The following is a 15,553-nucleotide window of genomic DNA, read 5'->3' as shown; positions in this document are numbered from 1 at the left end:
TAGCAATATAATGGGCCAGGGAATAGCCATAGTATTCCAAATACCAGAACTGCTTTAGCGTTGTAACTCTCACTGCATCTTCTTCTTCTTTTTGCTGCTCCCGTTAAGGGTTGCCACAGCAGATCATCTTTTTCCATATTACTCTCGCTGCACCACTCCGAGTATTTATATCACTATATCTGAGTGTGAATCACAGCAGCAGATGATCGGAAAGAGAATTATCGGTATACAGTTTCAAGTACACACTACCTCAACCACGGCAAAAAGCGTCAAAGCCTTTCCTGTACGGACCTCGCGTTTCAGAAACAGTTTCATCCCAAGAACTATAAACGCACTCAATCAGTCCATCAAGTGCTCCTTGTAGAACTGTTGGTACTTATAAGTACAATGACCTCACTGTAAACTTACACTGCAGTTATAATATTGCACAACCTGCGCTACTTTATAAAGCGCGTATGATGACAATATCATTTTTAAGATGAAATGCAGCAAAATATGTTGCTTATAGTATACAGATAAAACTTTAACTTCATTTAAATAATCAGTATTGTTAATAATTAAACATGTGAGGACACGGTGCCGCAGCGTATAGCTGGTTCACGGATAGCTCCTGCCTTGCGCTTTATTATTGCTGGTGCTGACGCGACACTGGAAGGATAGACGAATAGAATAATTAAACATGTACTACGAAGATATTTCAATGTTCCTTAAAAGTTTTGAAGAATCGGCGTTCTAAGCTTACAAATGGCTTAATGTCTATTACAGAGCTGATTGTGTGGCGATTGGGTATTTGGAGAAAGAAAAGTACATTTGAAAGAGACAGTACTTCTGTAATAAATTATTTCATCGAAGGTCGCGCATGGCGCAGCAAGCCTCTTGCGTGAGATATGAACAATCACTGCGCCACCGTGTTCCCATGTTTAATAACATGCTTTCATTGCTATCATCATGAAAAATATATCACGTATACATCTCAATATTTTAATTATTCAGAGAGCTGTAATATCTCGAATGTAATGGATTCTGTGTCCTGTCGGAGAAAGAGAAAGAACGGAAGCACGTAGTGATTCACACACATAGAGCACATAGAAGATCAAACACAGAACAAAGCATTTAACATGCTACTTGAGAAACTAGTAAAATAAACGATTTTAAGATGAAATTTATGATGTTCTACTTTAATGGCAAAATAAACTACGTGATTAAAGTGGAAATTTCGAGATTAAAGTTGACATTTCGTGCTTTTTTCCTACTGTGTGCCATTTTTTTTTGTCTGTACTCTAATAAGCTTTCATATGACACTCAGATGGTGGGCTACAACTTGCCTTTTCACGGTGACTTTGATATGTGATTTCTTTTTTATTTCGGGCACTGTGCGACTTTGTGAACTTGATCTTTCAAGTTTCTCCGACACTCTGTCACTCGATCAGCTTCCTTTTGTTGATTATATCACTGTTTAAACCAACAAATAGTACGTTTTTCCTTTGCCTCCACTTGGTATTCGCTGAAATTCTTACATTTTCTCCCGTGCTTTTCCCATTATCTTTTCACAGAAGGCTATTTATATTGATTTGCATATTCAAAAAGGCGTATTTCTGGGAGGAGTTGGGGCGGGACAGAAGGCGCGTGCACGTGCGTTACTTTTCACGCTGATCGGGATTTATGTAGTGGAAGAACGTGAAAGTTTACGTGTGCACAGATTCCTGCATCTGAATTTTTCTGGGCGTACGCACAATCCCGCTTTTGTGCTTACGCCATGTTATAGTGTGAGTTCTACGCACGGCGTATTACATGAGGCCCCTGAACTCTGTACAAGCAAACATGTGAATAAGTGAATACACACCTTTAAATATAAATGTATGCGATTACAGTTTGAGTATCACACGGCACCACTGCAAGTATTCTTATGGACAATTAACGTAACGACTAGTAACGAACTTCTAGATTCAATTTAAAGATCAGTGACAGGGCCAGAGCGACCTACAGCACCGCAAATTGAGATGTCGATCGGGCTGAATAAGTACAAAGAAATACCACAAAGTGTACAATTATGATTCAGTATTAAATAAAGCTGTGAATAATATAAACTGCATCATACTTGGGGGCTAATGCATCCCTGGACGCCAAATACTTTTCTTGCTGCACTTTTTAAGTAAACGTCACAATTCACAAAGACAATGTAAAATTGTAATGGAACACAGTTTTTTTTATGCAAAGAACACCACAATTACTGCAACAACTGATCATTTCACACCCTGCCAATGAACTGTAAACACTATAAAAAAAAACTAATGCAACAATCAATTATTACATGTATAAAGTGTAACTGACGCCATTGATGACAGTCAGTAAATCACCGAGCCAACTGCACTTGAACGGGCTGAACACAAACACACGGAGGTCAGCGCTGATGCTGGCAGGCCAGTCTAGTGCAGCGGCTCAATCAGGGACAGTGAGGCTGCAGGGGGCGCCAGTGGGCACGAGCTGGCTGCTCAATAAATACACGGCACGGACTGATCAGCTCCGGCGTGCTGGCAAATGGCACTGGGAAGGGACTATAGCTGGCAGTTTAAGGGTTAATAAGGGCCATGAGCATGGGAAAGGCACTATATAAATAAAATGTATTCTTCTTCTTCTTATTATTATTGTATTTATCCTCGAGTTCTTAAGGAGGTTAGCAAGTACAGATATAAACTCCTGATGCATATTTTTAGGATGTTACTGTGCACTGGGGAAATTCCAAAGGACTGGAAAATGTCAAATCTTATCCTGTTATATAAAAAGGTGACCAGAGAGATCCAAGAGCCTAATGCACATCACAGGAAAATGAATGGACACAAATATTAAGGATAAGAATGAGCAACACATGGCAAGTGCCAGAGTGATGGTGTGAGGAGCCTCATCAGAACTGGCCGATGTTAAGAGTGGTGACCAGCAGGGGGTAGTGTTACAGCCGCTCCTATTTTTAATATATATAAATGATTTAGATAGGAATATAAGGAACAAGCTAGTTAAGTTTGCAGATGATACCAAGATAGGTGGACTGGCATATAGTTGAGAATTCGTTGAATCATCACAGAGGGGCTTGGAGAGCACACATGGTGGGCTGAATTGTGACAGATGAAATTTAATGTCCGTGACTTTTCAACAGAATGTTTCTGGCAAAAGATAAATACTCGGTCATCTGATGTCAGAATTTGATGTTTGTTCTGAACACACAACCTGTGAAAGGTGAGCACCTGACTGTTACGGCTTGTGATTTATTTGTATTTTCTTTTCCATCTCTAAGCACCATCTGATGTGAACATGAGATCCTGTGACTGCTGAAACATGGCGGAGGTCTTACACTGTGCCATTTATGGGGTCTCTCACTACGGTATATGTATGTCACGTTCATGAAGTAGCCCATCTGCACTGAGCTAAGTAAATAAATGACATTAAATCTCGTCTGTCCTTCAGTAAATTGAGCAGGGTGGTCCATGCCATAGAGGCTGTAAACTACGTCAGACATCGGGCCCCACTGTTGTCTTTGGCTGCTGAGACAGTTTTGAGATTTTCTGAGGTCAGCAGCAGCAGGTTCAGGGACAGGCTACTTAACATCGGGCCACACTTACAAATCCAGGAGTGTCTCTTGTGTTCATCACCTGATGGTGTATGTAATGTATGGTGTTACGTTCATTGTCTGTTTGTAGTCTTCTTCTCAGCATTCATTTTAGAAGATTACAGGTGCTGGTCATAAAATTAGAATATCATGACAAAGTTGATTTATTTCAGTAATTCCATTCAAAAAGTGAAACTTGTATATTAGATTCATTCATTACACACAGACTGATGTATTTCAAATGTTTATTTCTTTTAATGTTGATGATTATAACTGACAACTAATGAAAGTCCCAAATTCAGTATCTCGGAAAATTAGAATATTGTGAAAAGGTTCAATATTGAAGACACCTGGTGCCACACTCTAATCAGCTAATTAACTCAAAAGCCTTTAAATGGTCTCTCAGTCGAGTTCTGTAGGCTACACAATCATGAGGAAGACTGCTGACTTGACAGTTGTCCTAAAGACGACCATTGACACCTTGCACAAGGAAGGCAAGACACAAAAGGTCATTGCTAAAGAGGCTGGCTGTTCACAGAGCTCTGTGTCCAAGCACATTAATAGAGAGGCGAAGGGAAGGACAAGATGTGGTAGAAAAAAGTGGACAAGCAATGGGGATAACCGCACCCTGGAGAGGATTGGGAAACAAAACCCATTCAAAAATGTGGGGGAGATTCACAAAGAGTGGACTGCAGCTGGAGTCAGTGCTTCAAGAACCACCACACACAGACGTATGCAAGACATGGGTTTCAGCTGTCGCATTCCTTGTGTCAAGCCACTCTTGAACAAGAGACAGCGTCAGAAGCGTCTCGCCTGGGCTAAAGACAAAAAGGACTGGACTGCTGCTTTCTGATGAAAGTAAATTTTGCATTTCCTTTGGAAATCAAGGTCCCAGAGTCTGGAGGAAGAGAGGAGAGGCACAGAATCCACGTTGTGTGAGGTCCAGTGTAAAGTTTCCACAGTCAGTGATGGTTTGGGGTGCCATGTCATCTGCTGGTGTTGGTCCATTGTGTTTTCTGAGGTCCAAGGTCAACGCAGCCGTCTACCAGGAAGTTTTAGAGCACTTCATGCTTCCTGCTGCTGACGAACTTTATGGAGATGCAGATTCATTTTCCAACAGGACCTGTCACCTGCACACAGTGCCAAAGCTACCAGTACCTCATTTAAGGACCATGGTATCCCTGTTCTTGATTGGTCAGCAAACTCGCCTGACCTTAACCACATAGAAAATCTATGGGTTATTGTGAAGAGGAAGATGCAATACGCCAGACCCAACAATTCAGAAGAGCTGAAGGCCACTATCAGAGCAACATGGGCTCTCATAACACCTGAGCAGTGCCACAGACTGATCGACTTCATGCCATGCCACATTGCTGCAGTAATCCAGGCCAAAGGAGCCCCAACTAAATATTGAGTGCTGTAAATGCTCATACTTCTCATGTTAATACCTTTCAGTTGGCCAACATTTCTAAAAATTCTTTTTTTGCATTGGTCTTAATTGATATTCTAATTTTCCGAGATACTGAATTTGGGACTTTCATTAGTTGTCAGTTATAATCATCAACATTAAAAGAAATAAACATTTGAAATACATCAGTCTGTGTGTAATGAATGAATCTAATATACAAGTTTCACTTTTTGAATGGAATTACTGAAATAAATCAACTTTTTACGACCAGCACCTGTACATTACATTAATGTGACTCACAGTAATCAACCACACAAAAAGTAATCCCACATCTCATTTCAATTCAGCTCTGTCATCCTGAACATCCCATCAGGTGAGCAGTGAAGTCAGATGACCCAACATGTAGTCGTCACTTGAAGATACTGAAGGGCTAACAGGTGCTCAACATTCATAAGTAAGGACAACGTGAATCCACTTGCACTGGATTCTAAAGCAGCTTCTAGAAGTTCCTTGGTGGTGATTTCAGTTTCATCTCACATTAAGTTGTCCTCTTCACACTTTATTCTTGCCAGTAGATTGAGATTGTTAAATAAGATAAAGTGACAAGTGAGCAGCAGTGGGGTGTCAGACATCTCAGCAGGTTTGGAATTCCACTCCCAATAGCACAGCAAGCATTCAAGAGTAACAGCAGTTTACACCATGCACACCTTCTCCATGAAGGACCCCTGGGTCCAGGCCCACCAATTGTCTACTACAGTACAGGCCAGTGACCTCCTCCTCCTCCTCCAGGCTCGACCAGCTGGGGGTCTCCTGCAGATGTGGCCTTCAAGGAGGACTGACCCGTCCAAGGCACCGTCCACAAGTCCAACATCAAACAGGACTTGATGTGCTGGCCTCATTTTAAAATTAGGATTTGGTTACTTAGATTGTCAGCCCCTTTTTATTACATTTACATTATTGAAGTTTGATTGTTCAGATGAATATCAGGTTAGCTAAACAGTGCAGTTCTGTAACACCCGCTGGCCCCCTAAGCTCCTGTGATGCTCGACCGCCTGCTGGGTGTCTCTCCATGAAGTTATTCAACTTGACTTTCCTGTCTGTGTTCCCCTCTTTGGCTCTGCTTACACCGTTTGGACTTCTTCCTATTCATGAACACTCGTGCTGCCCACCTCTTACTAGAGCCCCCTGTCCTGACGCTAAGACCTTTTACTCTCTAATTCTGTCTTACTGAGACGACTCACTGACTGAATATTATCTGTCGCTAGTTCTTTACTCATTCAGGAGCAGACGTTGTGTTTTAGTGAACTCTCACACCGCAGTGACACACAACACTTCACTGGTCATCAACTTCAACATGGAGTCAGCCCGTCAGTCTCCGTCTCCTCTCTCTTTGTGATTCTCCTCTCTCGTTTATTTGTAAATATTATTAAAGAGAGCAGCGGCCCCAGTGCGGACCCTGAGGGACACCACTTTTAATGTCACAAACTCGGAAAAGGTGCCCTGCACATTAACCCTTTGTCAGCAGAATTTAAACCAACTGGGCCCACTGCTCACCATCACACTTGTACCCAAACAGTCCAGAGACTGATCTTAACTTTAATGTCTTTTAGATGAAAGCATCTACTAAGAGAGAAAATGTAAATGTAGAAAACCAAAAATATATCTGGCACAATAAAATCAAACACAGTTTACTGAACATGTAAATAATTATATAAAAAAATTAAAGAAAGGATTAAAAAATGCTTAAAAAATAAATCAGACATTATAAAGCAAAACCGTCAAGTAACAAAAATCCAACAAACCTAAACCAGAGCAGGAGACCAAAAGGACCACCAAACATCAAAACGTGAAGCAGAGCCCACCAGACAGGACAGAGCCCAGTGTTGGAGCAGCTCTATCATCTGCAGCTTCTTCTTAAATACCCCTGGGGGCGGAGCTCCTGCTGCAGTGTCACGTGGCCCCGCCCCCCTGGGCTCCACATGAAATACACAGAAAAAAATTAAGGACAACAAAGTTAACAAAATACATAAACATAAAACTTAGAAAGAAAATATTCATCAACAATCCATACATACAACAATAAAATCAATATCATTTATAAAACAATTAATACAAAATGACAAAAAGATTAAAGAAAAAACATTTAAGGCAGAAATCCATCCATCCATCCATCCATTTTCCAACCCACTGAATCCAAACACAGGGTCACAGGGGTCTGCTGGAGCCAATCCCAGCCAACACAGGGCACAAGGCAGGAACCAATCCCGGGCAGGGTGCCAACCCACCACAGGACACACACACACACACACCAAGCACACACTAGGGCCAATTTAGAATTGCCAATCCACCTAACCTGCATGTCTTTGGATTGTGGGAGTACCCACGTAGACACAAGGAGAACATGCAAACTCCACACAGGGAGGACCCGGGTAGCGAACATGGGTCTCCTTACTGCGAGGCAGCAGCGCTACCCACTGCACCACTGTGCCGCCCTAAGGCATAAATGAAACCTAAAATGAAACATCACAGCTGACTTCAGTCCTCACTGCACTTCAACTTCTTGTGGTGTCCATGAGTGTCTAACTCACCATTTAATGTCCATCTTTATCAGTAACTGAACATCTCAGTAGTGTGTGTGTGTGTAGTCAGGCTGGAGTGGGCATACAAGGGCACAGCGGACACACGGGACACATGACAGAGTGCAGACACTCAGATGTGGAATGGAGAGCACTGCTCAGGTCTAAATGATCGACTTCACTGCTAGACTTACAAATCAAATATTCAATCCAAATCAACATCTTATTTGTTACTCACCCCATTGTCATATTCTGACTTTTCCAGCGCTATTAAGAAATGGATCATCAATACGGAGTGTTATATCTTCAGATCAGACAACACAGGAGATGTGACCAGAGGTGGTGACAAGTCAGAAGGTCACAGATGAGCAGATTTGACAAATGTCAGTCATACTTATTGTTTATTCACCAAACACCATTGGGAGTTTGTTATACAAAATGTAAACAATTATTACACTTGTATTTTGTAAATGTATTATTAAAAAGTTTAATCAAAATAAATGTTCTTTTCCCATAGAGAATCTTCCATAACCTAACAAAGCTGCACTGTCCTTAAAGGTAATGACAATATTAAGAAATCTGCACTAAATATTCATTTGATCAAACCCAAATCTTTCCTCCCCCTCAGCCTTGCCATTCATTTAATATTGAGAGTGGCCACTAGGGGGGGCAGTTTGGCTACAGAAGAATCAGCTCAGCTGTTAGCTCTGAAGGTCATGTGACTGTGTGATCGTGTCTCCCTTATTTTGCTCTTAATTCATTTAAATCTTAATTAGTTTTAGATATAATATTTAAAGTTCTTTATTTCAGGGGTTTTATTCTTGTGTTTTTACTTTATTCTTCAGTCCCACCCCTCAGTCCTTCTGTTAAAGTCTCCATTCGTCTGACTCTCTGATTGTTTCTCATTCTCTGCTTTCATGTTTCACTGCTCAGGATTTCACTGAATGCTTTCTGCTTTTATCTTTTAGATTTCCTTTTTGTATAAATTGCTGTGTAATATTTAGAGTGGCCACAAGAGGCAGTAGTGTGGCGACTGACCAATCAGTGACCCCTTCTGTCCATTCGTTGTCTTTCTTATCCGCTTTTCAATTTCAGGTTTGTGGACAAGGTGGGCCAACCCTGGACGGGGTGCCAGTCCACTGCAAACCCACACATGTGCACCCATGTCAAGTGTGGGCCAACTCACCAAGAATTCATTTTGTGAAGATGTTGGAGATTTCAGGGTACCAAGAGTGACAAATCTGGGGACAAGGAGGAGGTGCAGTTTAAAGTTTAATGTGACATCAACTAAAACACCAAACTCTGTCAGTATGGCCAACATCTGACTGACCGGTGAGTCCTCGTCTTCAGACATTCACAGTGAATTCATTCTGAACTGAAGGACCCTATGAGTGACCAATGGAGGGTCACAAAATGTCTGGTGAGTGGACAACACTCCAGTCCCATCTGTCACTCTCTGCTCCTACATATAGTCACTATTCAAGAGCTCTCCATACTGAGTCTGTATAGCACCTTTCAGTTGTGCTGATCCAGCAGGACCACATGCCTGTCCTACTTAACAGGTGACATTCAATGACACTTGGGGCCTCAGTAGTTGTTGGGGTGTCAGCCTGAAGGACATGTGGCTGTGAATCAACAGTGACCCCTGCTGGTCAGACTGGTATTTGTAGGTCTGAGGTGTCTCCGCTCCTCACTATGACACACACACCTGATTGGCTACTCAAACCCAATAATAATGGAGACCCTGACAGTCGCACTCGCCCCACATTCTCATCCACAAATTCAATCACAGAGGTGCTGCCCCCTCCAACCCACATATCCTGTAAAATTAATTTCACCCTAAACTACAAACTCAAAGAGGACCTGAGCTTGTGGGGACATCAAGTGACAGGTAGAGGGTAGTGGTCAGTGGTCACATGGTGACAGATGGCTGATTGTTAAACTGGAATGAAGACCAACACTAAACCCTGGATAGAGGGGCTCAGTGAAGGAGGTGTTGAACCTGTGCAGGAGGGTCATTGTGTGTGAGACGCTATAAAATGACAGACAGCCAGCAGGCCAGTCCAGATACACACCTATTCTGGGGATGTAGGGGGCGCTGATTACAGTCGGCTTGTTATTGTGACACACAGAGTATTGGGAATCAGAACTCCACAAACACCAGGACTTGTCGTTGTATCCAAGGCCGCACTCATCGCCCCCTCCTTTCCTGCCCAGTCCTTTATATGCGACTCCAATCTTAATGAAGAGTCCACTGCCCACCACCTCCCAGTAACAGCGAGTCCCAGTCAGAGCCTCTCTACACAGAACTTGGCACCAGTAGTCAAATCTGTCAGGATGTTCAGGATATTGGGCTTTTGTCCCCTCAGATATCACCTTCTTGTTCCGTTCAGACAGGCAGAGGTCTCTGTGTGCCGTGTTGATGTCCAGTGTGAGGGGACAGAAGTCTGAAAGGGGAGAAAAGAAAACGAGTGAGGAAATCTGGGAGTGTGTACAGGACTGGGGGCGGAGCATAACACAGACAATTAACAAGAACCAATCAGGAGCTGCACTGATGAGACTCTAATAGTAAAGAGCTCATCTGATTGGACAGAATCTGTGGGGATTTAAAATAAAATTCTGGAATCACAATAAATCCGAATCCCTTTTATTCTCCAGTACTTCACGTGCAGGAATCTGACTTGGTAGATTTGGAGCTCCTTATAACGGAACACAACATCACAGACAAATAACAGAAAGAGCTGAAGTTAAAAAGACAAACTTCACACCAAGTTGTGGAATAATCCAATTATAAAGAAGATGTGCAGATAGTGATGTGCCGGTGACAGTGTGTGTAGTGTGTATTCCCGTGTCACACACACATGTCCTCACACTGTGTACACACACAGTCTCTGACAGAACACATGAACACACACAGAAGGTGTCTAAGTCACTGCTGGGAGAGGCTGTCGCTCTGGCTAAGAAACTCTGGAGGTGTCTGTTAGTTTGAGTTTGAATTGATTGAAGCGTTTGGGAGTTTGTGTGAAGAAGTGATGAGCTGCTGAGATGAGTCTGTGGTGGTCCTTATGACACGGTTAGTGACACGAGATGTCTACAGGTTTGCACAGATGAAGAGCACAGCAGACCTCACCACACGCTGTCATTTATTTTTGGCGTGTGACGTTGGTGAGCCAAACCAGACACCAATGGAGAATGTGAACGCACTTTATATAACGGCTTTGTAAAACTGAACGATGATTGGCTGTGAAATATTTAATTTCTTTATCTGGTGTTAAGAAGTCCAATCGCCGCTGTGCCTTCTTAGTGATGTGGTGGTGTTCATGTACCAGCTGAGAGTGTTTGTGATTGTTGTACTCAGAACTTTGAAGGAGTCCACCATATTGACTGCTGAATCATTCATTTCTAGTGTCAGAGGCTGTGACTTCTGTTTGTGAAAGTCAATGGCCATTTCCACTGTCTCGGGGGTCTTGAGCAGCAGGGTGTTGAAGCTCACCAAGACACAAGACAAGACCCCTCTTTTCTAGAAGGTGTCCCATTGCCGTTAGTAATTAGACCAATAATGGTGGTGTCATCAGTAATCTTAATGATTTAACTGAAGATCAGTGGACCTGCAGTCATTGGGGTGCAAGAAGTAAAGTAGGGGGGCCGTCAACGGCCTTGTGGGGCACCTGTGCTGATACAGAGACAGTCTGAGAGGTGGGAGTCCACTCAAACATATTGTTTCACGTTTATCATAAAACTGTAAATCCATTCACAGATTGAAGGACTCAGACTGTAGAAGTTTGCTTATCAACAGCGCAGGCCCAATGGCGTTAAAAGCTGAGCTGACGTCTACAAACAGGATTCTGGCAGAAGTTCCTTTACAGTCCTGGTGCTCCACACAGAGTGAAGGCCCATGTTGATGGTGTTGTCCACAGATCTGTGTGCTCGATATGCAAACTGAAGAGGGTCGAGATCAGTAGCAGTGACAGACTTCAGATGGCATAGAAGAATCTGTTCAAATATTTACATTAAAACTGACGTAAGAGCAATAGGCCTGTGATCAGTGAGGCAGCTTATCTAATCACTTTTAGGAACAGCAACAGAAGATTTAAAGCAATCAGTTCGAGTGACGAAATCAGAGTGAGAGACTAATTAAAGATGTCTGTGAAGAGAGGAGCGAGCTGCCTGCACAGGTTTGATTGTGTCAGGTGAGACAGAGTCAGGGCCAGCTGACTTCTTACACTTCTATCTTGTGATTAATTTCCTGACGTAGTCGTATTCCTTCATAGAAAAGGGAGAAGAGGGGAGAGGCTTTGTGAAGAAGTGGCTGCTGATAAAACCACCCCAGAGCTGAAGGAGCCGAGAGGATGAAAGAACTCAGCAGCTTGTTGGTCAGATCTGCCACAGAACTTGAGGGATGAGGAGTCTGAGTGAGCATTGGGAGATGACTTTTAGGAATTAGTAACATACTGAAGGCTTCTCCACACAGAGAAGCAACTGTCTGCTCCACACTGAAGCTCCAGTTTATTTCTTTGTTTCCATTCAGCATATCTGACTGCGTTGTTTAGCCGATTCCTGGTCAGTCTCTAGGTGTCCTTATAACCAGTTTTAGGGGCTTTTTCTTTCAATTTACGGAGATTCCTTAGATCTTTGGTGAGCCACGGCTTTCCATTGTTATAAATCACAATAGATTTGCTGGGAATGTAAACCTCTTCACAGAAGCTGATATAAGATGTCACCGTGTCAGTCAGCTCATGAATGTTTAAAAACGTTCCAATCTGTCCAGTCCAGACAGTCTTGTAATGCTTCACCTGACTCATCAGTCCATGAACTAATCAATTTCTTTACTGGTTTAACTGGTTTTAGCCTTTGTTTATAAGTGGTTAGTAACTGTAGCATGTGGTCAGAATTAACCAGAGGCGTGCGAGGTAAAGCCCAGTAGGCGTCCTTCATGTCGCAGTAGCAGTCATTCAAAGTCTTCCTGTCCTTGGTGGGCCATTTAACAAGCTGTTTGTATCTGGGAAAGTCGATGGTGAGGTTTGTGTTATTAAAGTCACCATCACTGTAATGGGGGAGTTTCCAAGACTGCTCTCCAAACCAGTGATGTAATCTGCCAACTTCTGGATGAGACCTCTACTCCTCTCACTGCCCACTCGGTCCACTCTTCTTGAGTTTTGATGGACTTCTTCTCCCACATGTAACTTCTAGCTCTTCCCATGGATGTTGACTTGGATTCCTTTTAGGTTGCATAGCGGACCACTTCAGCAGATTCCAATGTGATTTCCACCATATTTGGGTGGTCTTACTTGTAAGTTCTGGAGGATCCATGATGCACTTCAGACAGAGCTTTGTGATGTTTGCTCCACAATATCTTGATGATCTTCTCATTTTATTGTGCACTACACATATTCAGCACAGCAGCCCCCTAACATTAATGAGCCTCCTCCATGTTTCATGTTTTTTCTTTGCACACTTGTTTTGTTTTCGGTGGACACAGAGCTGCTGTGACTTACTGTAAAACTCTCGTTTAAGTTTCATCAGTCCAAAGGAATCTCTCCAGCTCTGTGGCTTATCAATATGTTTTTTTGAAAATTCCAGTCAGTTATTGATTGTATGTTTTGGTCTGTCTCTAAGAAGTGAGGTCTTTGACCATAAAGCCCACTTTCATTCAGTAAGTGATTAATGGGGCTTCTTGAAGCTGCTGTACTTTGATCTTGGTGGTCAGCTTGAATCTGTCCTGATGTTTGCCTTGGTTCTTTCTACACCACTGAAGCGGTCTTTCTGTTCACTTGGGGTCCATTTTCCATTTGCAGCAGCATTCAGTGTGTTTGGCTACAGTCCAATGGACCTTAAACTTCTTGATGTTAGTTACTGAGGCCACAGGAACATGAAGCTCTGTGGAGATGGCACTGTACCCTTTACCTTGACCATCCTGGGCTGTGACCTTCTTCCTTTCCTCCTCTTCTCTTACTAGGGGGCTCCGCCCCCTGCTCGCTTCGCTCGCCAACCCCTGGTGTTGGGGCATGACAAAGAGTGAGATGTATGAATTAGATATAGAATAGTGTGCAGGTTTGGATGATGCCTATATAAATACAAAATAGAGTGTTTGGCATAGAGTAATGTTTTATTGGAATATTTCTCTGTATACAACATTAGTAGTAAAGATGGTGTCTTGTCTTTGGCATGGATCATTTTTAACTTTAACTTTAATGTGAGATGAACGTCGAACACATGAGAAGGCAACATAAAGTTGTCCATGTCCAAAAACGGGTTCAGAGAGGTAGATGTCAACCTTGTCCATGGTTTGTCCTTGTGATTTGTTGATGGTCATGTCAAATGCAGGTTTAATGGGGAACTGTCGGTGTTTCAATGTAAAAGGTAATTCTAGGTCAGAACTCGTAAGGTCAATTCTAGGAATGAGAACAGTATTGTTAGCATGTGAATCTGAAAGAACTGTTGCTTGAATAACATCGTGTGTTATGGTGTTGACGACTAACCGTGTGCCATTGCATAAACCCTGTTTAGTGTTAAGGTTTCTTAATAGCATGATTATTGTTCCGTTTTTAAGGGTAAGGTTGTGTTGTGGTCATCCGTCCGGGTTAATAGTGTTCAAATATTCTAAGGGGAAATTCAGATGTTCATTGTCGTCATCAGAGTCAACTTTGTCAGAGCTTAGAAAGAGCCGTGTCTCTCCAGGAAGTAATGAAATGACCTGGTTATTAATGTGATTAACATTAATATTTTTTGGACATAATATAGTGCGTTGTGTTAACCACAACAACAACAACAACAACATTTATTTATATAGCACATTTTCATACAAAAAATAGCTCAAAGTGCTTTACATAATGAAGAAAAGAAGAATAAAAGACAAATAAGAAATTAAAAAAAGACAACCTTAGTTAACATAAAAAGGAGTAAGGTCCGATGGCCAGGGTGGACAGAAAAAACAAAAAAAAAACTCCAGAAGGCTGGAGAAAAAAATAAAATCTGTAGGGGTTTCCAGGCCACGAGACCGCCCAGTCCCCTTTGGGCATTCTACCTAACCACATATGCAAAAGCAGTATGGGCCATTGCCTTTTGGTGCCTGATATGTACTCCGGTAGATGCAAAAGCAAAATGAACTATTGTAGGATCTAATGCAGTTCCTAAAGTTTTTACTTTCAGGCACATCGTTAGTTAGAAGCTTCTGTAGATATTCAGGATATGAATGTAAAGGAGTCAGTCTAATCTGACCTTTTGACAACAACGTGTAAATTCATTATTTGTATTGCCAGTTGTTTCTTCTGTGAAGTTAAGTGAATGACAATGATTGCAAATGACATTCATTAATCCCAATGATTTTCCTCAATAGTGGACTCATTATTGAAAGCGTTGTCAGCCAACTGGCGTAAGCGTTAGCAGACGTCTGGCGTTGATGTCTGCGACGGGCATGTTTTGCTTGTGGCGTTTGAGTGCCGTGTTGTTGCATGTCCATTATTTGTGACGCGCTATTTTTGATTTTTAATTGATCCGCCTCCGCTTTGCGCAAAGTCTGTTTCACTCTACGTCGTGCATTGTTTGTATCGTGCCTTGTCTGTTTTTGTATGTCGGTCAGTTGAGCTTTCTGCTTTTGGAGTCCTGCTTGCTTGTTTTCTGGCCGGTCATATGCGCGTTGCTTTGCTCCCTTTTTTGTATGTCTGAGACGCAAGCTCTTTTGAAATCGTGCTTGTTTCGATGCAGCACTTTGAGACGCGCGCTGTATGCGTCTACGTTCAATGTGTCTGTCCATTTGGGCACGTCTCTGTAACGGGGTTACTTGAGCTTTGCGTTTTTTGATCCGAGACATTTTTTCTCACATATTTTCCGAAGCGCGTTGTATGCGCCGCCGTGTATTTTTTTGGTTTCATTCGTGTTTGTGTGTTTGGTCCCGTTATCCGATCCGAATCGTTTTGTACCCGTGACCGTGTATGCATGACTTGTTTGTTCCTCAGTGTGCGAAATATG

General features: G+C 42.4%; 1 protein-coding gene across 2 annotated transcripts in view; it reads right to left on the bottom strand.

The window, feature by feature from the left end:
• The window catches only part of LOC114652426 (E3 ubiquitin-protein ligase TRIM16-like), a 1,019,527-nt gene that overhangs the window by 834,571 nt on the left and 169,403 nt on the right, over window positions 1-15,553 (bottom strand). Inside the window, exon 7 of one of the 2 annotated variants that reach the window (XM_051927894.1) lies at window positions 9,098-9,587. The exons of the other annotated variant lie outside the window; for it this stretch is intronic. Coding sequence (XP_051783854.1) covers window positions 9,491-9,587 — 97 coding nt within the window. The 3' untranslated portion in view covers window positions 9,098-9,490. The remainder of the gene's footprint in view (window positions 1-9,097; window positions 9,588-15,553) is intronic. 2 annotated transcript variants of the gene reach the window in all.

This window comes from Erpetoichthys calabaricus, chromosome 5 (genome assembly GCF_900747795.2).
Source record: "Erpetoichthys calabaricus chromosome 5, fErpCal1.3, whole genome shotgun sequence".
Lineage (NCBI taxonomy): Eukaryota > Metazoa > Chordata > Cladistia > Polypteriformes > Polypteridae > Erpetoichthys > Erpetoichthys calabaricus.
This window is presented reverse-complemented; position numbering and strand designations above follow the sequence as displayed.